The sequence below is a fragment of the Triturus cristatus genome, chromosome 11 (assembly GCF_964204655.1).
Source record: "Triturus cristatus chromosome 11, aTriCri1.1, whole genome shotgun sequence".
Taxonomy (NCBI): Eukaryota; Metazoa; Chordata; class Amphibia; order Caudata; family Salamandridae; genus Triturus; species Triturus cristatus.
In genome coordinates, this window is record NC_140594.1 from 1,182,613,468 (window position 1) to 1,182,640,002 (window position 26,535).

Consider the following 26,535-nt stretch of genomic DNA (forward strand, 5'->3'; position numbering starts at 1 on the left):
AGTGCCTGCTTTTGAAAGGGCAAATTAAAGATATTAACCCTTGCCCAAGTTGTCTTTGCCCTAGATCTTGGGGATAGGATGGTCTCCTTCGACTGGCAGGAGGATTACTTTCATGTATCTGTCCTTTCATTCCACAGGCGTTACCTCCACTTCATGGTGGGGTCAGAACATTGCCTGTTTACCACCCTGCATTTCAGCCTGACCTCAACCCCCCCTAGGTATGTACAAAGCTGCTGACGGTGGTCATGGCTCTTCTTCGCAGGTTGGGGCACATGTATTCTTGTACCTTGATGGATGATTGATTTTTCAATGTGGACTCCCCCAGTCATTTGTGGACCGCCTGCAGACAACTGTCTCCCTGCTGTCCTCTTTGGGGTTCTTTGTCAATGTGCTGAAACCCCTCCTTCAGTCCGTGCAGAGGATTTTCGTTATAGAGGCCGTTCTAGATACGGTGGCATACAAGTACATACCACCCCTTTAGGGAGTCTGCGATATTCAGTGCATCAAACCGATGTTTGGGGCTCATTCCTGTTGCATGGATGTTTTCTGAGTCTTCTTTGTTACTTGGTCTTGTGCAGCCTGCTGGTGCCTCCTACCCAATGGCACTCGCGAGCCCCGCAGCATCGGTTGTAGCACGCCCCTTTCCATAGCAGGTTAGGGAAGAACCCCATGGTGAAGCATGCCACCAAGGGGTAACCCTGTTGTGTGAGGGTTATTTAAAAGAAAACGTATTTTTTTTTTTTCACTACGAGGTTGACATCGCTTTCCAATTCCCTAGGTGGGATCCTTAAACAGCCATGTGGTACAGGGTTTAACCCAACCGGATTGCCAGACTTCTGGTTTGTGTGTGATTGAGCAGAGCTGATTCCTGCTTGTTCTTTGGTGGAGCGGGTGTTGCTTATACTTGCCTGTTTGTCTGCTTTCCAGTACTCCAAGGGCCACTATTTTACCATTCCTCTAGCATCACAGATGTTATTCTTCCTTACCTCTGTGCCCTAAACTCGCGATCCTTTTGACTCACAACATAAGATCCTACGGCCCTCTTTTGTCTCCCACATCCAGCTCTGCCATAAGCCATTTTCTGGTCACCTGCGAAACGTACTCCTTGTCAAAGCGTTCAAAAAGCCTTATAAATGTCCTGGAAAGTCCACATCTTCTCTACCAATACCCTGTTAAAGCTCTTGAGCTCCATTGCCTCCTTCAACTCCTGGTTGGATGCACTAAGAGTCAACACGTTGCTGGGTGTTTAATCCATCACTATCTTACCACGTCTATCTGACTCAGACGATCACTCAATATCCCCTTATGGCCTCTTTGCATTTAAATAGTGAATTGTGTTTGTCGTCGTTGAGCTCTGCCCCCTGGAACACCCTTCTCTTCAGCCTCAGGTAATCCGTTAACATCCCTCCTCGTTCTACCTCCAGCTCTTCGGACCAATAAAACTTCCGCGAAGTCACCCCACGCTCCTAGCCTCCATACTGAGGCGTGCAGTGACTGAGACTCTCCAGTAAAGCTCATCCTCCCCACCGACCGCTGTTCTCTCAGTATCATCTGCTTCTCTTAAGCAGGGATTCTCCGGGTAGCGGTGCGGGCAGAGCTGTTTCATAAATAAAGTATCACTATTGAGGGTACTGTGTCCAAGATTTGTTCGATGAATCAGATGTCGCTTACAGCTAGATGCGGGATTGCCCCTGGAGTAGTATTTCACTTTATAATGTACTGTCCATCAACTGACCTATAAGAAGGCTCACAGCGAGAGCTCCCATTGTTAACTTAGACCTCCCTTACACAACTCTGAAGCTTGTGGTGTCTGATTGCTAAGCCGATAAAACAGTGTACGAACTCCAAGCTTTTTCAGAAGATTCTGGTGCTTTGTAATGCTGCTCAGGGTACTCATGATGTCACTTCACAGAAATGGCTTAACAAGGTCACGAAGCAAAAGCACACAATTAGTCTTAGCTTCTTTAAAGAAAGCCTTCTGGACTTTTCTGAACAGCTACTGTTCCTGGTGAGTATGTTCTAATAGCATTAATTTCCATTGGGACAATTGTTTTCACCTTGTTATGCATATTAACTTTTGGATTGGGATGCATAACTATGGCGGTGGGCAATTAGCTCATGTTAAAGCCCTTTAGAACGTGCATTAATGCTTTGACAGACCACATGAGCAGATCATATGAGCTTCCACCAGTAGTGGAATCACCGTGGAATATTCAGAATTGTTTGATGGTTTTTGGGTTTGGTTATTTACTTGAGCCACTGTCTTCTATTGTCTTCTGTTTCCTAAAGGAGAAGAAATACAACTTACAAGAGAGGGTGGATAAGGTGAAGAAGAAGGTGAAGGACGTGGAGGAGAAGTCCAAGGAGTTTGTCCAGAAGGTGGAGGAGAAAAGCATCGACCTCATTCAAAAGTGGGAGGAGAAGTCGCGGGAATTCATCGGTAACTTCCTGGAGATGTTTGGACCTGAAGGGGCCCTGGTAAGTCTTTTACTGGGATTCTGAACAGGGGGTCGCAGCCTGCTGCGCTTTTGATCGCTTTTCCCTTCTTTTGAGCATACATGGCCTGAATGCTGACCCTAACTTCAGCCCCTCCATGTTTGTGTGAAAGGGAGCCCCATGGTGTTAGCAGTCCTTCAGGTAAATCTTTATGGTCTTTCTTAGACTCAAAGAATCCAAACAAATCTCCAAAATTAGAAGCGAGCTATTGAAAGACTTCCATAGATTGCAGTGTACTGCGCTTCCTGAGGTGGCCCTAGGGCGTGTTCTTAAAATGGCTGACGGTCCCTTTCGCCGTCAACATCTCATTCTGTTCCTTCCTTCACTTGGTGTGAAGTCCTATCTCCCTATTCTGAGCCGGGTATGGATGCAGGGATTGGTAAACCTGCTCTCGGTGTCCATCATCCACCCTTGTCCAAAAGAGCTGGGTTTCTGCTAAACTATGAGGCTGTGTGAATGGAATACATTAAAAAAAATTGTCCACAAGTGGGAATCATTTACATAGTCACTAATAAATCTAAAAATTGGATCTAGCCCTTGTACTCGTGGCGTAATGTTGTATACCCTTATTATTAAGTACCCTTCTTCGAAGCAATGCTGTTGCTTCAGAGGCTATGAAAACCGCACAGATCTATATGTTCGAGGCATATGAGCTGCAGATCACATACTTTAGCATAGATCGCCATCTGGTGTTGGGCCAGGATGTTTCCACTTGTTTGTGTCTTAGAAAAGTCTATGGAAGTCACGAGATAGGTGACTCCTCCACTGGATGATAGTGCGCATGGGCATTGGCTCCATCTTCAGAACGTTTTTTTCCGCTATCAGGCTCGGATGTGTTTCTCGCGCTCCAGTTCGGTACCGTGAACAATACAACTTCCGATGCGCATGCAAGACTCCAGATGCGTCCGCTACAGGAATGTTTAGCACGTCAGTGGAACCAGGCTCAAGGTCCGCTAACAGATCTGGTGTTGGTGGACTGTCGCATGCATCGCTCTCTGCAGTGGTGGAACACCAAAAACCTTTCCAAAGGGCAACCGTTCATCGGGCCTGGTCCACAGATTGTGCTAACAGCGGACGCATCGCTCTCTGGCTGGGGAGCTCATCTATTACATCACACCATGCAGGACAGGTGGACACCTCAAAAAAGTTTACTCCACATCAATTACCTGGAGTTACTAGCCATATTTCTAGCATTAAAGTCCTTCCAGAAACACATTCTGGGCAAAGCTGTCCTAGTCCGCACCGACAATATGACAGCAATGTATTACATACAGAAACAAGGCGGGACACACTCCCTGCAACTCTCCCAACTAGCACAAAGCATTTGGAGATGGGCTATTCCACAGAACATTTTTCTCTTAGCCCAACACATTCCAGGAGTTCAAAATAGCATAGCAGATCTGTTAAGTCATCAGACGCAACAGATGCACGAGTGGGAACTTCATCCGCAAATTCTTCAACCATTTTTCCTAACGTGGGGGCAACCAGAGATGGATCTGTTCGCCACATAAGAAAACGCCAAATGCCCAAGCTTCACCGCCAGATATCCACACCCATTGTCCAGAGGCAATGCGATATGGATGAATTGGTCATGCAAATTTGCGTACACCTTTCCACCTCTCCCACTCATTTCACTAGTGGTGCGAAAACTGCAGCGACACTCACTGACTCTCATCCTAGTTGCTCCAACATGGACCAGACAACCGTGGTACACCACGTTACTGGAACTATCTGTAGTCCCGCACCAAAAACTACATCTCTCCCCACATCTCTTAACCCAGAGCCATGGAGAGATCAGCCACCCGGACCCAGCACAGCTCAACCTAGCGATCTGGCTCCTGAGGTCATAGATATTGGTTACCTTAACCTACCCCCTGAATGTATCAATGTTATAAAAGAAACTAGACGACCCACCACTGGGGCCTGCTACGCAGCCAAGTGGAAAAGATTTGTGATATATTGTACCATCAACACTATCAACCCATTAGATGTGTCTATTCAACACACCATATGTTACTTACTACATCTTCAACGGTGTAATCTGGCATACACATCTATTAGGTTACACCTCACTGCAATAGCCGCCTACTTACAAAATAGACAACATCTATCACTGTTTAGAGTACCTGCCATCAAAGCATTTATGGAAGGCCTGAAAAGATTAATTCCTCCAAGGGTACCACCCTCACCAGTGTGGAACTTAAATATCATTCTCACAAGATTAATGGGCCCTCCATTTGAACCTCTACATAAATGCGAGTTGCAAATTCTTACATGGAAAGTTGCTTTCCTTGTAGCCATTACTTCCCTTAGAGTCAGTGAATTACAGGCACTAACTATTCAAGAACCATTTTTTCAACTCCATCACAACAAAGTGGTACTCAGGACAAATCCCAAATTCCTACCTAAAGTTATTTCTTCATTTCATCTCACTCAGTCTGTAGAGTTGCCAGTATTCTTCTCGCAACCACAGTCAGTCGCAGAAAGAGCTCTTCATACTCTAGTTTCAAAGAGAGCACTCCTTTATTATATTGAAAGAACAAAGCCTTTTCGCAACACAAAACAGCTTTTCGTGTCCTTCTCACCATCACATAAAGGCAATCCCATATCAAAATCTGGTATTGCAAGATGGATCGTCAAATACATACAAATTTGCTATCACAAAGCAAAATGCACATTATCCATTGCTCCTAAAGCCCACTCTACCTGAAAGATAGGGGCTCCCATGGCATTTTTAGGGAACATTCCCTTAGATGACATCTGCAAAGCAGCTACATGGTCTACACCGCACACATTCACAAAACATTATTGTGTAGATGTGCAAACGCAACAACAAGCTAGTGTGGGCCAGGCTGTACTCAAAACACTATTTCAAATTACTGCAACAGATACTGGTGATCACCACTAAGGAGGAGTACTGCTATATAAGCTATGCTAAAGTATGTGATCTGCAGCTCATATGCTTCAAACGGAAAATGCTACTTACCAGTATGCATCTGTTCTTGGCGTGTAGAGCTGCAGATCCACATACGCCCACCCACCTCCCCGGCTACCTTTATCAGTTCCAGTATTATCTTATTTAGATACAGCACACATGGGCATCTTTTTCTTTTTCTCACAAAACTCCATAATTTCCCTGCTGGCGAAAAAACAATCTGAAGATGGAGCCGATGCCCATGCGCACTATCATCCAGAGGAGGAGTCACCTATCTTGTGACTTCCAAAGACTTTTCTAAGACAAAAACAAGTGCAAACATCCGGGCCCAACACCAGATGGCGATCTATGCTAAAGTATGTGGATCTGCAGCTCTACATGCCAAGAACAGATGCATAGTGGTAAGTAGCATTTTCCTTTTCTTACCTCTAAAGTTACCCATAATCATAGCTGCACCCTGGGGTTGGTCCTTGTCAACAGTTTATTGCAATGTTTGTGTGATCCTTTCAGATCTCCTGATTCTTTTGCCTCATGAGCTCTGCCTTTCTCAATTTTCAGAAACACATGCTTAAGGAGGGAAAAGGCCGTATGCTCCAAGCAATCAGCCCCAAACAGAGCCCCAGCAGCAGCCCTGTGCGGGAGCGCTCCCCCTCGCCCGCCTTCCGCTGGCCGTTCGCCACTAAGATGTCGCCATCCTCCTCACCCCTCAACCTTCCTCGGTCCAAAGGGGCGGCTGCCTACGACATCAGCGAGGACGAAGAGGACTAAGCTGCCGGGGTGGCCTGCCTTCACTCGGTCTTTGTAGCCTTGCACTAAGCCCAAAGGAGAAGTGAAACAGAGGCGTCTAAGAACTATCTTCGCCAACAGTGAAACCAGAAAAGAAAGGATTAGCTTTGGATGAAACACCCAGTGAGAACTGGGGTAGTTGCTGTCATCTCTTTAACATGGACTTGTGTCCCTAGAAAATAACCAGCTTTTGTTAAACCTTATTTAGCTGTGGATTCTCTCGTTTCCTTCTTTTCATCTTACAAAACTGTGGTTTTAATTGAAACGTAGTTTTATAATTTGGGCACTCGAAAATTCAGGGTTTTTGGCCTCACTTATCCCTCGGGCTTTTATCCTGATTTTATGGGGGTTTTTTTCTTCCTTTCCTGGACACCACTAAATTTATTGAATGGACACAAAGTTTAGTTGCTTGTATGAATGGCCCCATTCCATTTCCTTTCCACTTTCGAGATTTCAGGTTCTTTCGGAGCTAAGCAGCCCAATTTGTGGATGTTGCCATAAGGAGCAAGCTGGGGATTGGATGAGGGCAATGCCCGTAAAACCAAAAGCAAGTAACGAACGCATACAAACGTGGCCATATGAAAGCAAGGAGGAGCGGGGCCGTGGGTTCTATTAGTGGTGTGTCTCAGTCCTATTGGGAACTCGAAACTGGTACAAGTATGTGGGACCCTATGTGCCTCATAGCGGGCTGGGTCCGCACAACAGAACCACTGTGCACCTCCAAAAGTGCAGGGGGGAGTTGTCACAGACGGGTGCCACTCGTGTCACAAAATGGAGCCTGGCTCTGAACACTCTGGAGGGTGGGTCGCCGTATCGTCTCCAGTGTCCCGCCAGCCACGAAGAGCCGGAGCGCGCACTTTCCTTGCACTCAGGTGGCGCCCACTGAAGATTGCAAGCACTTGGGTTTTGGGTGCAGTGTGTCGTCGCTTCTGTCTCCTGTGTCTCCTGTTGAGGACAGAAGGAAAAGCACCAGTTGCCTCTTGACAGTGCAGTGTAATGTTTGTCATTTTTCAATGTGTATATGTTAACCCGAGTAGGAAATAAAAATTCCTTCTGAAAACATATTAATGTAGTGTGCTTTCATGAATTCCAAGCTTCTTTAGTAAGCAATGTACCAAGTGCCTTTAAGTGAGACCTCTTGAAAGCACGTCTTCTTTAAAAAAAAAAAACTGAAAGATAAACCATATATACCACCGAAAGAAGCCATGGGGTACCCTATGAGGGCGTGTGGGATGGAATCTCCGATACAGTGAATGTAGAGATAACATGCGATAATGACATTGTCCACTCAGCGTTGTTTTATTTTATTAAAAATAAAGGTTTTTATTCTTAGTTTGTGCAGTTGCTTATAATCGAGTGCAGTCGAGGAGGGACGGGTGTCAAATAAGTTCTCTGCAGCACACATCAGGCCTGAGCCAACAGCATTATGGCAGCAATGCAGCGGAAGTGCCAGACATGGCCTTCGTCGCAATGCCGGTACACTCTGTCTGCGTCCTTGGTTGTCGCTTGTTTGCTAGTGTCTCTGTCTTGCAGCAGCTCGTGGGCTAGTGCATGTCCTGGGTACTAGCTTGGGTGTGTTACGGAGTGGTCCCAGCTACAGTGAAGTGTACCTGTGCTGGGGGTGGAAAGGCATATGGATCACACAGCATCACACAGGTGGGACCTGTGTGTACAGAGAGGACCACAGTTCTTACCCATAGGATCAGCAGTTTGGGAGCCACACAGCCGCAGGTCTAGAGAGCGCCAAACTCGTTGGTGGCGGGCACACCTGCATGCAGGAGTCACACAAAAATGTAGACATTGAGACTGTGGTCACACCACAGTGGAGGAATGGGCTGTGCACAGGGTCAAGAAGAGTCACTGTGGGCAGGCTGTGACTATAAAGCAGCCCACCCCGGAAATTCTTGAACTTTTCCTGCTCTCACCTGCAAGTAGAGTTGAGCATCGGTTCTTGCACACTTTAAGGGAGCCAAGGAGAGCTTCTCTGCCACAAATCATCATCTTGATGGCTACTGTGGATGCTGCAGAGAAGTGTGTGTGGGGTGGGAGAGGGAGTTTGGAGAGCAGCTCAAGAGGACATGCAGGAAAAGGGCGCCAGAATACCTTCAGCCCACCATTAAGACTAGGATGCACTACACAAACCGGGGGGGTGCGTATATGCAGTGGGACACCAAACTGGCACCCCCAACCTTGAATCTACTGAAGTACCACTCGCTCACCCCTTTAATGCTGGGTATGTGACTGACTACACAGATGGTATCAGCTGACACATTAGGAAGTCTCCCCGCTTTGCAGTGCAGGTAAGGAGGCTTGTGCCCCACAACTGTGGATCAACCGCCACCAGCCATTAGTCCTGGCACCGGCAGGCCTAGTGGGTCGAAGTCACGCATGATGAGAAGACCTTGGTATATACCCCTCCATGCATCAGAGTCTAGCGCCCTGAACGGCTCGGAGAGCACCTGCAAGGAGGCTCGTGGCACAGATGTTTGACACAAGACTGCAACGTGGTTCAAATACCAGCAAACGGTTCTCAAATAGTAATGGTCGACAGAGAAGAAGTCCTCTCTTCTCAGGCAGGTTCTTGAAGGGGCAGTGCAAGTTCTTGGATCTCTGCAAATGTTTCTGTTCCAAAGACTGTTGCACACACTTACAACAAGTCACAAAAGATCTTCAAGGTAGGCCTGGCACTGTTCTCTTGCAAAGTTTGGCGAAAGGTGTTCAGCTGAGAAAATATTCCTATGAAAATAATAGTATTTAAAAATAAAACACATTTAGGGGCCACTCTGCCTTTAATTTTGCATGTCCCCTCACTAATCTGAAAATTGACCAAACCGATTCATACGTTGTCAAAATATTTTTTGCTGAAATGGATATAGATTTTGTGTGCAAGCGCTTTGTGTGTTGTGTGTGTACACGCACTGACAGTCACCACCTAGAGATCTGCACTGCACACGAGAGGCTCCCTTGTGGAGTGGTTAGTCTATTTATTCTCTTTTCTAGCCCTAACCCTTAAATATCTTGTGAACGTGCCAGCGTAAATGTTGTATCAGGACCTTGGCGGATGTGTGTTTAAGGCATGGGCAAAGAGGGCTTTGCCCCTGTACCCTCACTTTTCAAGGACCCCACGTTAGGCTTTTGTAATAGTACCAGACTGTCTAGAGGTTGCAAATCAGTTTTTTTTACTTGATGCCACTCAGTGTGGGCTGATTCCGATTAGATTCAGCAAGCACTTTAAGCCTTTAGAGTTAATAGCCCCAGTTCACCTGCACAGGTGTTTGCATTTATCCAGCATACTCTGCTTACTGTGCAGTGGAAATAGTCCTTTTGTGCTTCCTTCGTATCAGTATCGCCCTCGTAGAGCTGCTGCCTGACTGGTGCACTCACAGCCTATCGCTACCTGACTCCGAATCCTAGTCCCACTCAGCTCAGGCGGTGCAGCAAACAAAAGCAGTGCTTACCACTGTATGCCTGAAAGGTGCGATCACAGTCCAGTGCGACCTGATGCAGAGTCCTTGTTCCTCATTGAGCCGAAACAAGAGTACAGTCAACATGAGAAAACCCCCTCAGTAGGCACAGGCCCAAAAGTGAGACCCTAGTCCACATGCAGCTATCTTGTCTACACATCAGGGGCCAGAGTTCTAAGCTCTTGTGCCATGCACGGCAAGAGCTTTAGGGAGATTTACAAAGCCACCTTGCGGGACTCTGTGAGGCTTAGTAAATCCAGAGCCAAAATCGCTGCCTTTCGTTACTCTGCGTTGGGAAGACGTTCCATTGGTGGAGCATGAGCGTTCCCATGCATCCACCCATGGACTCTGATGCAATCCCAGATTTACTCAGGGTTATAAACTTGGGATTGCAACAAAATGGTACACCTTCCAAACAGAGGTGTAACAAGGAGAAATATCTTTATTCCTTCTCGTAATTTCCTCTTTCTACGTGTTGCATTCTGCATCACAACACAAAAGAGGAAATTGCCTCTAAGGATTGTTTTTATGCAGGAAGGTGTCCCTTCCTTCCGAAAGATAATCCTGCACGTAACACAGGCACCCTTACAACATGGCGATGAGTGCCTGCGTTGGCGGTGGGCAGCACTCAGTGCACCAGCGCAGGAATACATCATCTCTTAGTAGATGTGCTGCGTTCCTGCTCTCTCTTCCTGGCATGCAGCGCTGCAAGTTGTCTTGGTGGGTTGTGTTGCGTGACATTTTGATAAATACGGCCCGGAGTCTTTTGGCTTCTCAGTTGCTGGCCAGACAAAGACGGTTTGTTCAAGGGTTGGGCCAGATGGCAGCTGGCCAAGGAAGAGGGCTGCCAATGATCCGACCATAGTTGCCATGGGCATGAAGGAGCTAAAAATGGATAATCAATCCAGAGATGTTGTGCGCAGGGGGCCTCAATTATATTTGACCAGGAAATCCTCAAGAGGTCCCTGGTTAGAAAAAGATTAATTTACCACAAATTCATCCATTTCTATGCATGTTCTACCAAATTTCTTTAAAAAAAAGCTTGAGGGCCCAGGTATAAAGCTCCTCAGTTTAGAGAACACCCATTTGCAGTTCATCCTAAAGAATTTTAGGGCTCTGGGCAAGACCTATTTTGGGGCCCCCTGTTAAAAGCTACTCTGAATTTTATTGGCCATATTTTGTTATTTCAAGTCTGGGTGGTACAAAACCATAGTGAATTATACTTTGTACCTTCAAGAACGAGGTCACACAAATGGCTAAAATATGCCTTTGTTGGGACCTGAATTCCCTCAAGATGAGAGACAGAGTCAGGGGTAAAGGGAGGCAGAGAGAAGGAAAAGAGTTGAGAAAGGAAAAAAAGGCAGAGGTGATATAAAGAGAAAGATGATTTCCCTGGGGGAGGTGGAGGTGGGGCCTTGGATGGTCGTGGCCCTGGCCCCCTTTGCTAGAGCCTTAAAACGCCTCTGCCCACATAGCAGTGTTTGGGAATGCACTGACATCACAGCCACCCTGCTCCACTCAATTGAGGGTTGTGCTGGGAAGAACATGGGCGTTCATCACGCCTGGACATTCTGAGTACATCAGTGATTGGCTGGTGGTTGTATAGTTGAATGAACCTCAATGGAGATGCGCTCCTCCGTGCACTATAAAAGACTGAATGCGCGGCTGTGTTCCAGCTTGCATCAGTGTTCTTTTGAATATCAGTTTACAGCTCACTACTGCACAGGGTCGGTGGGCCTGTTGGGTTGGTGGATGGCATGCATGTGTCGCCAATTGTAGAGAGCAACTCAGCCCCCCAAACTTCTCATGGTTTCACCCTTAACAACAGATGACATCACTAGTGTCGTAATCAATAACACTAATGACGTTTCCTAATATAGCACTGTTGGCCACGCCCTTCTCCCAGGACCCACCCGTGCTCCACAGCCTGCAGTGCAGCTTCATGGACATTGGCACATGAGGTGTCTTTCCGCCACTGTTTGTCCAGCACCCCTCAGTCAGTGCTGTGGTCAGCATGATTTTGGCTATCGACGCTTGCCTATGGGAATTTCCTTGGAAATTGCAGCTTTTGAGATACGCTTCTAACCACGCTCGCCCCTTTCATCCGGTTGCATGCAATTCTCCAAAATTAAATTTAAGGCTTCTTGTGATTTTTAAAGGGTTTATTTGAATTCCTCATACAGGGCCAAAGTTGCAAGCATTCCATTTTTCAGTGGCTACATTCAACACACATATTGTATCGCTATCAGCGACTACTGGGGAGAGGGCGCGGTCATCGATGGAGAACTCTGTCTTCTACACTGTCCCTCCTTTGTGATAGGGACCACCACCATGCCCTTCATGTCCCTCAAAAACTTTAAACAATGAGGTCCCCAAATTTCCTATAGCTTTGTAGACTTCATAAATAACCCTCTTTTCACAATCAATCATATTCTGAATTCAGGTTCATAATGTAAAGCGTAGATATCACTAACTTACTTGAACCAAGTTTATGGGCCACAGATCACATTTATAGCAAATAAAACAGACACATATTTGTGGTGTACTTTTGAGTATTAACTTCTGTAGCTTTGACTATAAATTCACTACTGACATTAAAATGGAGAAATCAAGGTTGCCATCCATATAACTCCCTTGACCAATCTGTGCAGTTCCATAGGATAGGCCAAAAATGTTGAGGGTTCTCGGTTTTGTCAAATGTATCCGCAATGCCTTCCATCCATTCCAATCAAGTTTGCAGCACCACCGCTCCAGAACCAGAGACCTGGAAAAACAAGCTACGTGTCCAACCCTAACACAACAACGGGAATTGCATCGTTGCACACAGAAAAACTGTTTCTGTCACATTAGACGAAACCTAGAAGACACATGACACCCCTCACTTTGTTCTAAATTCTATGTTTTTTTACCACTTCTCTGGCTTAGGACACATTAGTGTGTAAGCAACGGGTATGTTACTGAAACCTGGGATTTACAGCCATACAGGCCAACATAGGTACAAAGTCGTAGGTGCCCTCAGTTTCCAGCATGAGCGCTGTTCTTTGTACGCTTCTAAAGCGTGTGAATGCCGTGGCATCTTGATGCCAGCTTCCTATAAGAGAGGCAACATATTTAATTTGAACAGGAAGTGAAGAGACACGTTTTCAATTTTTTCAAAAAGTACCCTGTTTGGTTGGAGTCTTAAAGAAAAAGGCATAATATTCCAGAACTTGCTTACTATGTAGGAAAAGCGTCTGCCTCCCATCTGGCTTTCTTTATTTTCTGGGTGACCACTTATGTGGGCAGACCTGATCTCAGGTTGCGGTTGGGAACAAGCCAGGAAACAATCTTCTGAAAATTAGAGGGACCAGTTCTGAGCAGTGCCTTATGGACAAGGCGAAGAGCCTTGAACGTGACCCCCTCACAAATCAATGAGGGCGCGGATCTTCTTTGAGATGGGACTGAATGTAGGTATTTTTAAAAGCAGACGAGCTGCCACATTTCGGGGAGATTGAAGCTTCGATTGCAGGTGCGTCTGGATTTCTAGATATAGCACATTGAAGTCCTCTGTTTTCGATAGGACAAGAGCTACAATAAGCATTTTCTGCATGTCTGGGGAGATGAAAGGCAAATCTTTTTTTTAGTACTCTCTTGAAGGACAGTGTCTTGATACCTTGGTAGAATCTCATTGGATGCAGCTACTCCTGGTTGAAGGGATCTAGAACAGGATTGGTGCCTGGCACCCCCAGGCGAACCCCTATTGAGGGAGAGGAGCCGGAAGGAGGAGCCATAGTGGAATTGTACATTCTGGAAGAGCCAGCAGACCTGGCTGGGACCCACGCTTGCCTCCTAGTGACGGCTTGTCCATGAGGGGACCTCATCGGCGTGAGGAATCCTGGGTACCCTCTGGTGAATGAGAACCTGTGGTTCCTCTGATCCCTCTCCCTGGTGATCATGTCCAGTGTCTCCTTTGGGATCAGTGCACCCTTGCTCTGCTCCCACGACTGGTGGTTCCAGGGGACCCCGCACAGGCGATGGCCCACTGAGCACAGACGTGCAACGGTTCCCCAAGCACAAAATGCAAAGATAATCCATCCGGTCTGGAAAAAAGAAGGAAATGGAGGGAAGAAAACAAATAAATGGCTCACAAAGATTAAAGATTTTGCAGCAGGGACCATGTAGGAAAATATCTAGTTGTGAGGGAAGATTCTATGCCCAGCTTTCTGCAGAAGGAAGGGTAATAAAAAGCTTGGGGTTGCAGGCATGCTGCCTTTCATGTAAGTATCCTAAGCAGGTCTGCAAAGCTCTAATAAAATCGACTCTGGCTGCAGTGTCTGGCCCTGCCACTAGATGGCAGGAATACCCAGAGTTTATAATGGAATAAAGTTCCACAGCATACGAGGGCTGAGGTTGTCACTACTGAATCTTTGGGTTCTGCAGAGGCAGCTTTCTTATCAGCTGCCCCAAGGTTTTAAGGCTTTTAAAGGACATGTAGCAATCTAAAGGGAAACCCCACAGCTTCTAGGAAGGGTAGGTTACAAGCCAAGCCTCAATCATAAAGTGGCTTAAGCTAGGGTGCCATGGGTCCCCATACAAACAAGGATTAGGGCTCCCAGCCCTAATTGGGGTCAAGAGGGCCCATCACACCCTTGGGGCCTGGTGCCACTGCACCTGCTGCACTATTCATAGTCCTATTGATTCTTTAACGAAGTCAACCAACTTCTTGATGCATGCTTCTCCGGCTACAGCCTCGCACTTAATATGTGCCTTTTATTACTATATAAATAGTAATAAATCCTATGTAAGAAGTAATGAAGATGTGCAACAAGTGTGAAATGATGATCTACTCTGAACACATTATTAATTTGAGTAAGAAAGCTTTTCGGTTACTTCCTCCTGTTCCAGTACGTATAATCCGGCAGTGTTGGCTGCTTCTTCATCTCTTGCGTTGCTGAATTGTAAGGTCTTGTTCCTGAGAAAGTAACTTACACACTTTAGTGCATATGAGAAGACAGAATGCCCGGCATGTGTATGGATAGGAAGATTTCTACCAGGAGGCAATAACGAAACAAATGCCTGAAGAGGCCATGCAGAGAAACTGAAATCCTTTAAATGCTTCTCTGAATGAAGGTTTAGCGACCAGTAGCTATTTTCTGGTACAGGGATTAAAACTGGTTACTTGAGAATTATTTTTTGTCAACCATGGCAGTTTACATGAATGCTCTAAGATATAGGTTTTTTGATAAATGAGGTAGTGAGTCATCTTCAGCATCACTGTCCCTGATTAAGGATTTTGCTCCTCATTCGATAGAGCACAATCCATTTGAGGCAGCGGCTGCTTAGGATGTTTCTGTTCGCTTAGAATACCACTTTCTTAGTGGTGTTTCAGTCTGCTAGAAGGATGGGTGCCTTCTTATATGAAGAGAGAAAGATTGGTGAGCTTCATGTGAAGAGAGAAGGATTGGTGAGTTTTATATGACGAGAGAAGGATGGGTGAGTTTCATGTGCAGAGAGAAGTATGGCCGAGTTTCATGTGAAAAGAGAAGGATGGGCGAGTTTCATACGAAGGAAGAAGAATGCCCGACTTTCATACGAAGGGAGAAGGATGGCCGACTTTCATGTGGCAAGATAAGGATCGGTGAGTTTCATCTGAAGAGATGAGGGTGAGTGAGATCTATGTGATGAGAGAAGGCTGAGCGAGTTTCATATGAAGCGAGAAGAATGGGCGAGTTGTGGGCGAGTTTTGTGTGAAGGGGTAAGGATGATAGAGTTTCATATGAAGAGAGAAGGATGGGTGAGTTTCATGTGAAGAGAGAAAGATGGGCGAGTTCCATGTGAGGAGAGAAAGATAAGTGAATTTCATCTGAAGAGAGAAGGATGAGTGAATTTCATGTGAAGAGAGAAGGTTGGGTAAGTTTCACCTTAAGAGAGGACGGGTGAGTTTCACCTGAAGAGAGAAGTATGTGCGAGTTTCATATAAAGCGAGAAGGATGGCAGAGTTTCATTTGAAGAGAGAAAGATGGGCCAGTTTCATCTGAAGAGAGCATGATGGGCGAGGTTCATATGAAGCCAGAAGAATCGGCGAGTTTTGTGTAAGGCGGGAAGGATGAGTTTATGTGAAGAGAGAAAAATGGGTGAGTTTCATGTGAAGAGAGAAAGATGGGTGAGTTCCATGTGAGGAGAGAAAGATAAGTGAATTTCATCTGAAGAGAGAAGGATGAGTGAATTTCATGTGAAGAGAGAAGGTTGGGTAAGTTTCACCTTAAGAGAGGAGGACGGGTGAGTTTCACCTGAAGAGAGAAGTATGGGCGAGTTTCATATAAAGCGAGAAGGATGGCAGAGTTTCATTTGAAGAGAGAAAGATGGGCCAGTTTCATCTGAAGAGAGCATGATGGGCGAGGTTCATATGAAGCAAGAAGAATCGGTTAGTTTTGTGTGAAGAGGGAAGGATGAGTTTCTGTGAAGAGAGAAAGATGGGTGAATTTCATGTGAAGAGAGAAGGTTGGGTAAGTTTCACCTTAAGAGAGGAGGACGGGTGAGTTTTACCTGAAGGGAGAAGTATGGGCGAGTTTCATATAAAGCGAGAAGGATGGCAGAGTTTCATTTGAAGAGAAAGATGGGACAGTTTCATCTGAAGAGAGCATGATGGGCGAGGTTCATATGAAGCAAGAAGAATCGGCGAGTTTTGTGTGAAGAGGGAAGGATGAGCAATTTTCATGTGAAGACAGGAGGATAGGTGAGTTTCATCTGAAGAGAGAAGGATGGGCGAGTTTCATCTGAAGAGAGAAGGATGGGCGAGTTTCATCTGAAGAGAGAAGGATGGGCGAGTTTCATCTGAAGAGAAAATGATGGGTGAGAGTTATAAAAAGAGCGATAGATAGGTGAGTTTTCTGTGCAGAGAGAAGGATAGGTGTTTCATTTGAAGCGAGAAGGATGGGTGAGTTTCATGTGAAGAGAGAAAGATGGGTGAGTTTCATGTCAAGAGAGATGGATGAGCGAGTTTCATGTGAAGAGAGAAGGATGGGTGAGTTTAATGTGAGGAGAGAAGGGTGGGTGAGTTTCATGTGAAGGAAGGAGGCAGTTTTGAGGTTCATGTGAAGAGTAAAGGATGGGTGAGTTGCACATGAGAGAAGGATGGGTGAGTTGAACGTGTGACGAGATAAGGATGGGTGAGTTACACGTGAAGAGAGAAGGATGGGAGAGTTTCATGTGACGAGAGCAGGTTTGGCAACCTTCATGTGACGAGAGAAGGATTGGCAAGTTTCATATGAAGGGATAAGGCTGGGCGAGTTTCATGCAAAGGGATAAGGATGGGTGAGTTTCATGTGAAGAGAGATGGGTGGGTGAGTTTCATGTGAAGAGAGAAGGATGGGCGAGTTTCATGTGAAGAGAGAAGGATGGGCGAGTTTCATGTGAAGGGAAAAGGCCGGGCGAGTTTCATGTGAAGGGAAAAGGCCGGGCGAGTTTCATGTGAAGGGAAAAGGCTGGGCGAGTTTCATGTGAAGGGAAAAGGCCGGGCGAGTTTCATGTGAAGGGAAAAGGCCGGACGAGTTGTATCTGAAAAGAGAAGGTTGGGCGAGTTTCATGTGAAGGGAAAAGGCTGGGTGAGTTTCACGTGAAGGGAAAAGGCTGGGCGAGTTTCACGTGAAGGGATAAGGATGGGTGAGTTTCACATGAAGAGAGAAGGATGGGTGAGTTTCACGTGAAGAGAGAAGGCGGAGCGAGTTTCATGTGAAGAGAAGAGGCGGAGCGAGGTTAATTTGAAAAACCTGCTCTTGGCTTCAATAAGAACAAGGTTGTTTTTGAGATGGGTCCTTTATACCAAGGGTTTTAACTTTCATTTAAGTCAAGAGATTATTCTCTGTCTTCTAGTCTACACTACAGATCTCTTTGATTGGTAAAATATTTCACAAGCATTGTACACCTTGAATATTTCTGGAGATTTGTAATTGTATCTGGAAAGAATGAAGCCCTACAGGTTCTTTGAGCCTCTGGTCTTGTGTTAAGCGTCCATATTGTTAGTGACCGAGGAGTGCCAGGAAGCTTTGCATCTGTTTTTAGCACTGCCTGGGCACGTTGATCACAAAAGGGGACACTTACCTTTTTTTTTTTTTTTTGCATGTGTGCAAGGAGCGAAGCTACTCAAGGTGGCCGCACTCAACTAAGTGCAAGGATTTGCAACTGTGCCGCATAATGCAGAATAAGTAGAAATTGCTGCATTTGGGGATTACTTACAAAAGCCAGGCATCGGGATCGCCCCAAACCTACCTTCTATTGGATGAAAGTGCCCAATCGGGGTTTAGACGGTACATACAATCAATTCTCACTAAACCAATCAACTTCTGAAGTTATATTGTCTTTTATTCTATTAATTAACTTCTTGCTTCTGAAAATTATGACCTCTCATAATTTGTTGGACTTGCATGTGCAATTTTTGTTTGAGGGATACCCCTGGGTGTTCCCTTTTGAAGATCTCCCAAAGAGCCACACCCTCCAAAGAGGGGTTCTGCTCATTCACAAGTCTAGATAAAAAGCTCAACTCCAAGTAATTACGATGTGAGTTTTAAACATCCTTGCTTAAAAACATATTATTTTTTGTATTTGAAAGAACTTTATTGGATTTTATACAAATGCCAAAGTTGCCATGATACAGCAATGCAAAACACATGTTCGAAAAGGCAGGTAAAGTGAATAATCTCTTGTACAAAAATGCTCAACTCAGCATAAGGAAAAGAAGGCTAGAACACAGCATAAAACACAGCATAAGGCAAAAAAAATCCTGATAATAATATAAACCATAAGTAAAAATAGAAGTCAAGATATTACAATAGTAGGCATGACAATCTAGGACCTGAAAGTGGCAGAATACCCATTTTCAGAGAGATAGCAGTCTGGTGACGTGCAAGAGAGAGTTTCGTGGGACGTAATAACTATGAGACCACTACATGGTGGTGGGGGGTGGTGGGGGGGGGGGGGGGGGGGGGTCGGGGGGATAGAACCTTTGTGAAGGAGGGAGGCAGCAGACTGGGACTCACAGATTCACCGAAATGTCTTCTGTCTGCCATCTCCTCTTGCAATAAGGCCATCCTTTGAGTGTGTAGGGGCATCTTTACACTTCATTATACTGGCTGTATGGTCAGCAACAGGTGTAATGAAGGCTTAAAAACCACATGACTCGCCAATGCAGATGTTCCAGCACAGAGTCCATCTCAAGTTTCTTACAGACTCCTCCCAGGTCAACATTGTCCTGGGGGTGCATTCGGTGTCTTGCAGGTTCAGTGATTTGCTGTTTGCTTAGATCTGGGGTAATCGATCAGATGTTTAGGGTGTTCGCGGCATACGTCCACGCTGGCACACTTCCACGGCGCCCACCAGGGTCTGTACATCTACACAAACACAGTTTGAGGTCTCGGCCGCAGGTCCCAGGAATCAGTGACCTCACAAAATGAACCACATAAAAAGGAGGCATCCTTTCCACTGCAGAATTACAAATATCTCTCTCTGCAGACTTGACTTGCTGGCTCAGTACATTCTGTCTTTGCATTCACAACTGCCCAGAGACTTTCCGTGCCCATGGTTGCCCAAAAGGAGGATGTTTTCGAAGCGTGTATGTGCGCTCAAACAAGTGCAGAGCATGCGCATGCGCAGTTAACCTCACTGCCATCCTATTTTGCACCCATTCCGGTTCCGTCCACTAGAGGGTGCTGTTCTTGCATATTTTGCAAAGAGAGCCTTTATGGCTGGGAGTACAAAGGTTACTCTGCAGGGAACTCGCTGTTCTATAACATTCATTTAAAATAAGCACGTGTGAAGCTAGAGACACTACAGAACAGAAAAGAATAAGTAACATATACCAGTCCCAGAGAGGAAGCACTATCTGTCTAACTGTGGCCTTTGAAAGGGGTCACTGTGCCCCAAATGCCCACTCTGTGCCCTTTATAGTCCCACCGTGTTCTGATCCACTTTACTTCATGACAGCGGCTGCAGAGCACGTTGTACAAATGCGCCTTTATTGCGAGATGACGAAGAGTTGTACATGGGTGATCTCAACCACCCTTCAGGGTCACACCAGGGGTCAGGAGTCACACAGAAGCCCACCTCGAGCCCCTCCCTAACTCCCTGCCTCTCCAGGCTCAGCCGACATCCTTCCATCCTGTCGGTCTTTAACAGCCAACCTCCTGGGTAAAAGAAGCCGCGAGGCAGGACGGGTCCTAACTCCTGAAGATGGTGCCCCAAGGAGTATGCCAACAAAACAGATCAGCACAGCAGCGCCATCTGTAAACAGGCCCTGAAACTACAAATGGAGAAGAAACTGGAGGCCCTTGAGAGCTCTCGACCAGTGGGCCACGCAGACCTCTACGATCCTTCCCAGTATGCCCTGTCTTACCGGGTGAATCTAACGAACTCTAGAGAAAGTGAGTCTTTGCACGAGCCAGAAGAAGTGGCAAGCTGCCTCTCTTTTAAAGAAAAGAAAGCCAACATCTCCTGATACCCCCTCCTGGTGTCAACAAACTATAGAGAAAGAGTCTTTGCACGAGCCAGAAGTGGCAAGCTGCCTCTCTTTTAAAGAAAAGAAAGCTACCATCTCCAGATACCCCCTCCTGGTGTCAACAAACTATAGAGAAAGAGAGTCTTTGCACGAGCCAGAAGTGGCAAGCTGCCTCTCTTTTAAAGAAAAGAAAGCCAACATCTCCAGATACCCCCTCCTGGTGTCAACAAACTATAAAGAAACTCTTTGCACGAGCCAGAAGTGGCAAGCTGCCTCTCTTTTAAAGAAAAGAAAGCCAGCATCTCCAGATACCCCCTCCTGGTGTCAACAAACTATAGAGAAAGAAAGTCTTTGCACGAGCCAGAAGTGGCAAGCTGCCTCTCTTTTAAAGAAAAGAAAGCCAACATCTCCAGATACCCCCTCCTGGTGTCAACAAACTCTAAAGAAACTCTTTGCACGAGCCAGAAGTGGCAAGCTGCCTCTCTTTTAAAGAAAAGAAAGCCAACATCTCCAGATACCCCGTCCTGGTGTCAACAAACTATAGAGAAAGAAACTCTTTGCACGAGCCAGAAGTGGCAAGCTGCCTCTCTTTTAAAGAAAAGAAAGCCAACATCTCCAGATACCCCCTCCTGGTGTCAACAAACTATAGAGAAAGAAAGTCTTTGCACGAGCCAGAAGTGGCAAGCTGCCTCTCTTTTAAAGAAAAGAAAGCTAACATCTCCAGATACCCCCTCCTGGTGTCAACAAACAATAAAGAAACTCTTTTCACGAGCCAGAAGTGGCAAGCTGCCTCTCTCCTAATTAAAAGAAAGATAGCCACCATCTCCAGATACCAGGAACAGACATTAAGATTGGTTGTAAGAAGTTGGGGCTTTAGAACTTTTAAAATGATGTCCCTATAGCAACACAGAACATTCCTGGCGAGGCAGCAGCACAGAAGATATAAACAGATTTCTAAGGGAAACGGCGACTACAACGCGGCCGTTTCCATGCATAACAGTAACCACGCATGCATTACAACGCATGCGTGGTTACCACGATTGCCTTTACCACGCATACCTTTACTACGAGATACGTAGTAAAGGCATGTGTGCTAAAGGTAATATTAAAAAAGGGGGGTTGGGGGGTCTCCCCCCCCCCCCCCCCCCCCAAAAAAAAACCAAATCTGATTCCATCGATGTGGAGGCAATCGGCGTCGTACCGTCGTTAGAGGAAACGAAAATACACTTCTGCTTCCTCTTTACTACGTGCGACGCAGATCGGAAGAGCTTCCAGAGAAGAGGATGTAGCGAGGTAAGGGGGAATTTAGTTTTAGGAATTAATGAGGGGGACACAGGGGTATTATTAAAAAAAAAAATAACATTTACCACGAAAATGCCTTTACCGATATGCGTGGTAAAAGCATTTTCGTGGTGAATGTTATTCGTGGTAACGGCATTCGCGTTGTAACGCATGCGTAGTAAAGGCATGCGTTGCAACGGAATGCGTTGTAATGACATACAACCAGGCCCGGTTCTAGCGGGTGGGCCGGGTGGACCAGGCCTACCCAAACATGCGCCTGGCCCACCCAAACAGGAGCCTTGGCCCTCGCAGTGAGGGCTTGAAGGCAGGCGCGCAACGGCATTGGGCTCAAAGTGCTTCAACCCCCCTCCCCACTCCCCCTGTCGTGTGTGCGCCCGGGCTGAGACAGCTTCCCGGTGCGCACACACACACAGACAGTTTTAGAGATTATCTCAGCCGCACCCGAGTACTTCACAGGTCTTTTAAAGACCATTCACATGTTAACGAGGCTTTGTTTTTTCACCCCTTCATCTCCACATGGCGAAAGGCGACAAATCCTTTCTTTGACAAGGGTAACCTTTGCCTACTGTTCTGCTGCGTGGATATTTCTTTTTCTATGCAGCAGAGAAAAGAAGTTTGTTTATTCCGATTCACCTTTCCCGACCCCTGCAGCTGCTTATCACATCAGGCTGGGACACTGTGTTTGACTAGTGGAGTAGGTAAGAAAATATGTGACTATTTGTTTTTCTTTTTTAAATCTGCACAGGCCCAGCAGGGCACATACTTCCTGTGTGCTTCATTGACACAGTGTTTATCATTATCATGGCTGATGCAAGACAACAGTAAGACGATACAAAATGCCCAGATACCGCTGGTGATTAATGATCCTGCTGGAGAGCAATCATTTGTCTGTTAGTAGTTTTTAAATGCAGATGAACTGTATTTTATGTGGAAGCTCAGTGGGTTACTGCCTTTGTCACAGAGATCATTGTGTTACTTGCAGTTCAGAAGTTACAATCCCAACATAGGACAGTGACCAATGAACTGTCATCAAAGAGCTGCATGCAAACAAGAATGGTATGAATGGTAGAACTTCGCTTTTTTTGTTTTGTGATATAGTTAGAACTTCCTCAGTCTTTCATTATTCTAATGTTGCTATAATGAGTATGTTTGGGCAGATATTCATTTTTATCAGTAAAGCTGACCCCCATGGAATACTCTTTAAATCCTAAGGTTGTGTTTCCCCAGACCAAACCTTCTCAAAATATACTGCCCACCAGTATGGATGACATGTGATTCATTCACCTTGTAATCCTCATTGGTTTATGTGACATTCCCTGTAGACTGATTTACATACGTATGATTCATTGTCTCTGTATAATGTGTGCGTGGTGTAAAGTGCTGACACACACTACACTGATATGAGTAGCACTATACAACAAATGAAATGCATATGAGAGAGGGGCTACGGAGCGATGAGGGGCACTGGTGGAGGGTGACAGCAGGGCTCGAGTCGGGGTACCACGCGGGTGGACGGCGTCCCCCCACTTATTTTACCGGGAGCTCGATAACTGGAGCAAATGGAGTCAGTCATTCTCTCTTTGGCCTCTCTGGGGCAAGATCGGAGCTCATTCAGAACGCTGCTCACGCGCTGGCTTCTCTGATGCAATGGCATCTAAGGGGTGAGCGAGGGTAGGCAATTAGTCTGATGGTGCAAGCCACCTTTCGTGACGTCACTGCCTGTCGTGACGTCAGCGTCCCCCCACTTCTTTTTTTAGGACTTGTGCCCTGGGTGACAGTGAGGGAATCCGAGGTGGAGGGGGAGCTAGGGAGAGATGAGGGGCCCTGGTGGAGGGTGGTAGTGAGGGAGTCTGAGGAGGAGGCCATGAGGGGGAGGGGCTACAGAGAGATAAGGGGCACTGGTGGATGGTGGCAGTGAGGGAGTCCGAGGAGGAGGTCATGAGGGGGAGGGACTATGGGGAGATGAGGGGCACTTGTGGCATGAGGAACATTACATGGAAAAAAAACTTTTTAAGAGTGATAATATTTAGAAAGAGATTTGGAAAAGAGTGTTTTACTGGGCCTTGTAAGACTAAGAAAAGATAAAGGAGGGCCCTGAAGCAGGCCTGCCCAGACATATATGCGACAAATCGAGCCTGCAGTGGCCCACCCAAATGCACCCTTGGCCCACCCAAATAAAAATTCCTGGAGCCGGGCCTGCATACAACCATTTCTAAATGCTAGCTGGCAGCCAACGCTAACAGTGATCGTTTCAAGCACAAATGAGTGGGAAGGTGAATGTGTTTTTTAGTTGTGCATGTTTACTTTCTTTCTTGTGTTTTCACTTTTTTCGCTTTACATATTCATAGTTGTGCTCTCTTGTGCAAAAGGCGGTTTCTAATGCCGAAAGCGCCTGTGAAATAAATTCACATTTTCTACAGTCACGAGCAGAAGACTTCTGTGGTTAGAAGGAGACACTCTTCTGTGCACAGTGACACGTCTCACGTACGCTCCCAGTGAAATAAATAATGCATGTCCTCACACACCCTCGGGCTTCTAGTGAAAGTGAACTCTGGTGACGGCTGTGAGCACCTGCACGTCCGCAGACATAAACACGCCTTTCCTGTTCCTGGCAGGTACACTTAGCTGCACATCATGCATACTGCTGCCAAAGTGGGCGGGGCAGAGTGCACTTTGAATAAAACATAATGTGATGCCTGAAGATTGTATTAGGAGGGGCTGCGGGCACTGCCAAGGGCATGGGTTTGCCGCATATCTAGACAAGTTTTGAATTCACTTAGAATGCAAACTCCCATATCTCTCTTTCAGGATACAAAGGGGTCTGTCTGCCACGGGCAGCACCCGGAAAAGGCTTCCTGTTTTGACACAGCTGGCTCCTCTTCGGGCACAAGCCCTGCTAAAATGTCATCTTTCCTGCAAGAGAAGTGTTTCTCCCTTGAATTCACAGCTCTCCTAATGGTGTCCTTTGAGGCCCACGCGCTCTCCCGCCGAACCGTGACGTCACTGCCCCGCGCCGACGCAGGCTGCGTGACGCCTGCTCGGCATCAGGAAGTTGCACTCAGCTCCGGCGGCCCTGCCTTTGGCTCCTGGTGCTCTCGGGTGGCACCCTCGACGTGCCCTGGGGGCTAAATTCATCACACATGGTCTTGTTGGTTGTGTCTGCTGTAAGGGCTGACTCTCAGTGTGGCTTCTGAAATACAGGTCTGCCGGAAGTGGGGGTTGGTTTCCAAGCCTGCTCCTGACTGGCAGGGCCCTGAGTTAGAGGAGCAAAAAGGACTGGTGAGGACATTTTGATTAGGTTTTTAATGGTCCTCTACCACACACAATATACGTTTGGCTGATGTCATTTTAGAAACAAGTCTTTTCAAAACCTGTATCTTACTGAAATGATGTCATATTCATGAATTGCTGTTTTTAAACCAATGAGAAGGCTTAAACAAATCATGCATTGGAAACAAACCAGTAACAGACTCTTGAGCAGGCTGACACAAATTCAACATATTTGCAGCTGTTGTAAGTATAGATTGCTTTGAAGACCCCGGATCACTGAAACCCCAGAAACAGCACATACATGGCTGGACTCCTTAATCAAGTGGGGCAAATGAACTTACTTTTGGCGCAACGCAGCGGTGTTGCACTGCGTCGAGAAGAGAGAAAAAATGTCTTGTATACTAACATATGGAAATGTTTTTCTCATCCCCAACACTGGCACACTTTAGGCTGCCAAATGTCAATGCACTACCCCATGCAGCATGGTACAAGCGTGTGTGCGTTCTGCCAATCATAGGTTTGTACTGGAATGATACAGTGCAAAAACTATGCTTTTTCCATTTTGTATGTGTTTGGTACAGTGCAGCACACAAGCATGCAAAGTTGTAAAAGTGTAGAGACTTAAAAGTTGCTCCAGTGTTACACCTGGCTCACGGAGACTACATTTTTTGACGCAAAGCCCTGTGTACAAATGTTAGCGGATGGGGATTTACATTACAACCGATATGTGGTTGCCTGGTAACGCCCATATATCATCGATTGGACAGCCCTTGAGACAAAGTAGTGCCAAGCGCAACTTTGTGTTACTTAATGCAACCTTCCAACACAAATTATGATTTGACTTGGATAGTAAATCCCAACACAACACTGCGCTGCATTGGCATTGGCCTCACTTTCGTGACTCTACCCAGCGCAGTGTTAGTAAATTTCCCCTCCGCTCTCTTAAGAGAGAAACTGTCCATTTGGATTTTTGGGAACTGTTGTAGAGCTGTATTTCTTCCTAGCCTCCAGCGCTTTCTTATTTCAGCTTTTATAGGTCGGCTGTGATGTGTAAATATCTTCCCTGGTATATTATGGTTGCCCCACCCAGCCTTGGCAGCTGTCCTGTTGGGGAGTCCTTTTTTTTGTGTTCTTTAAGAGGCTCTCTATGGTTATGGACATGTGCTGCCCCCACTATGTGGAGCCTGTTGTCTACATTTGTAATGTCTACTAATATCCAGTCATGAGTCTGCCGCTCTTTCGTACCCATCAGATTAAGAGTCTTTTATTTTTCATCTATTTTTATTGTTACAAGAAACAACACGTAACATACCACATTCCATTGTACATACATGATGTGCAGGTCATGAAACATTCACCACAGCGGGGTAGGTCAGTTCGCTTCAACCACAACAATACAAGTCACAGCCACCCGCTCCATCGAAACTTGAGGGCCCCCCCTGCAAAGTGCAGGGAAGATTTCCCCTCTGGACTCAGTCAAGATGTTTCAGGCCAGGGTACTGTGATGAGGGGGCCCCCTGGAGCTCGGGGTACCCCGCACCATGTGGGCTGCGGGCCCTATGTTATGCCACTGATGTTACGGTTCCCCATCTGGAGAAGCAGTTCTCGGATCTTCCCCCGCAACATCAATGACTTTATCCTCCTGAAGCAGGTTCAGGGCTAGCCAACCCCACAATCTAGGCCCTGGAATCCCTCCAAGCCCCCAATATTTTCCCAAAATTTCCACGGCACCACCTTACCTCGCATATCACCCCCTCATCTTCCATACAATGGATCATTCCCAGTACCCACATGTCCTTGGAAGGGACCACTGA

At 46.3% G+C, this 26,535-nt stretch overlaps 1 protein-coding gene across 5 annotated transcripts in view; it reads left to right on the top strand.

Annotated features, from left to right (window-relative positions):
• PCYT1A (phosphate cytidylyltransferase 1A, choline) overlaps positions 1-7,279 on the top strand; it is a 185,770-nt gene extending 178,491 nt beyond the window's left edge. For all 5 annotated transcript variants that reach the window (XM_085635974.1, XM_085635976.1, XM_085635975.1 and 2 more), the window contains 2 exons: positions 2,290-2,478; positions 5,990-7,279. In XM_085635974.1, the coding sequence (XP_085492100.1) occupies positions 2,290-2,478; positions 5,990-6,199 (399 nt within the window). In that variant the 3' untranslated portion in view covers positions 6,200-7,279. The remainder of the gene's footprint in view (positions 1-2,289; positions 2,479-5,989) is intronic.
• Positions 7,280-26,535: the final 19,256 nt, after the last annotated feature.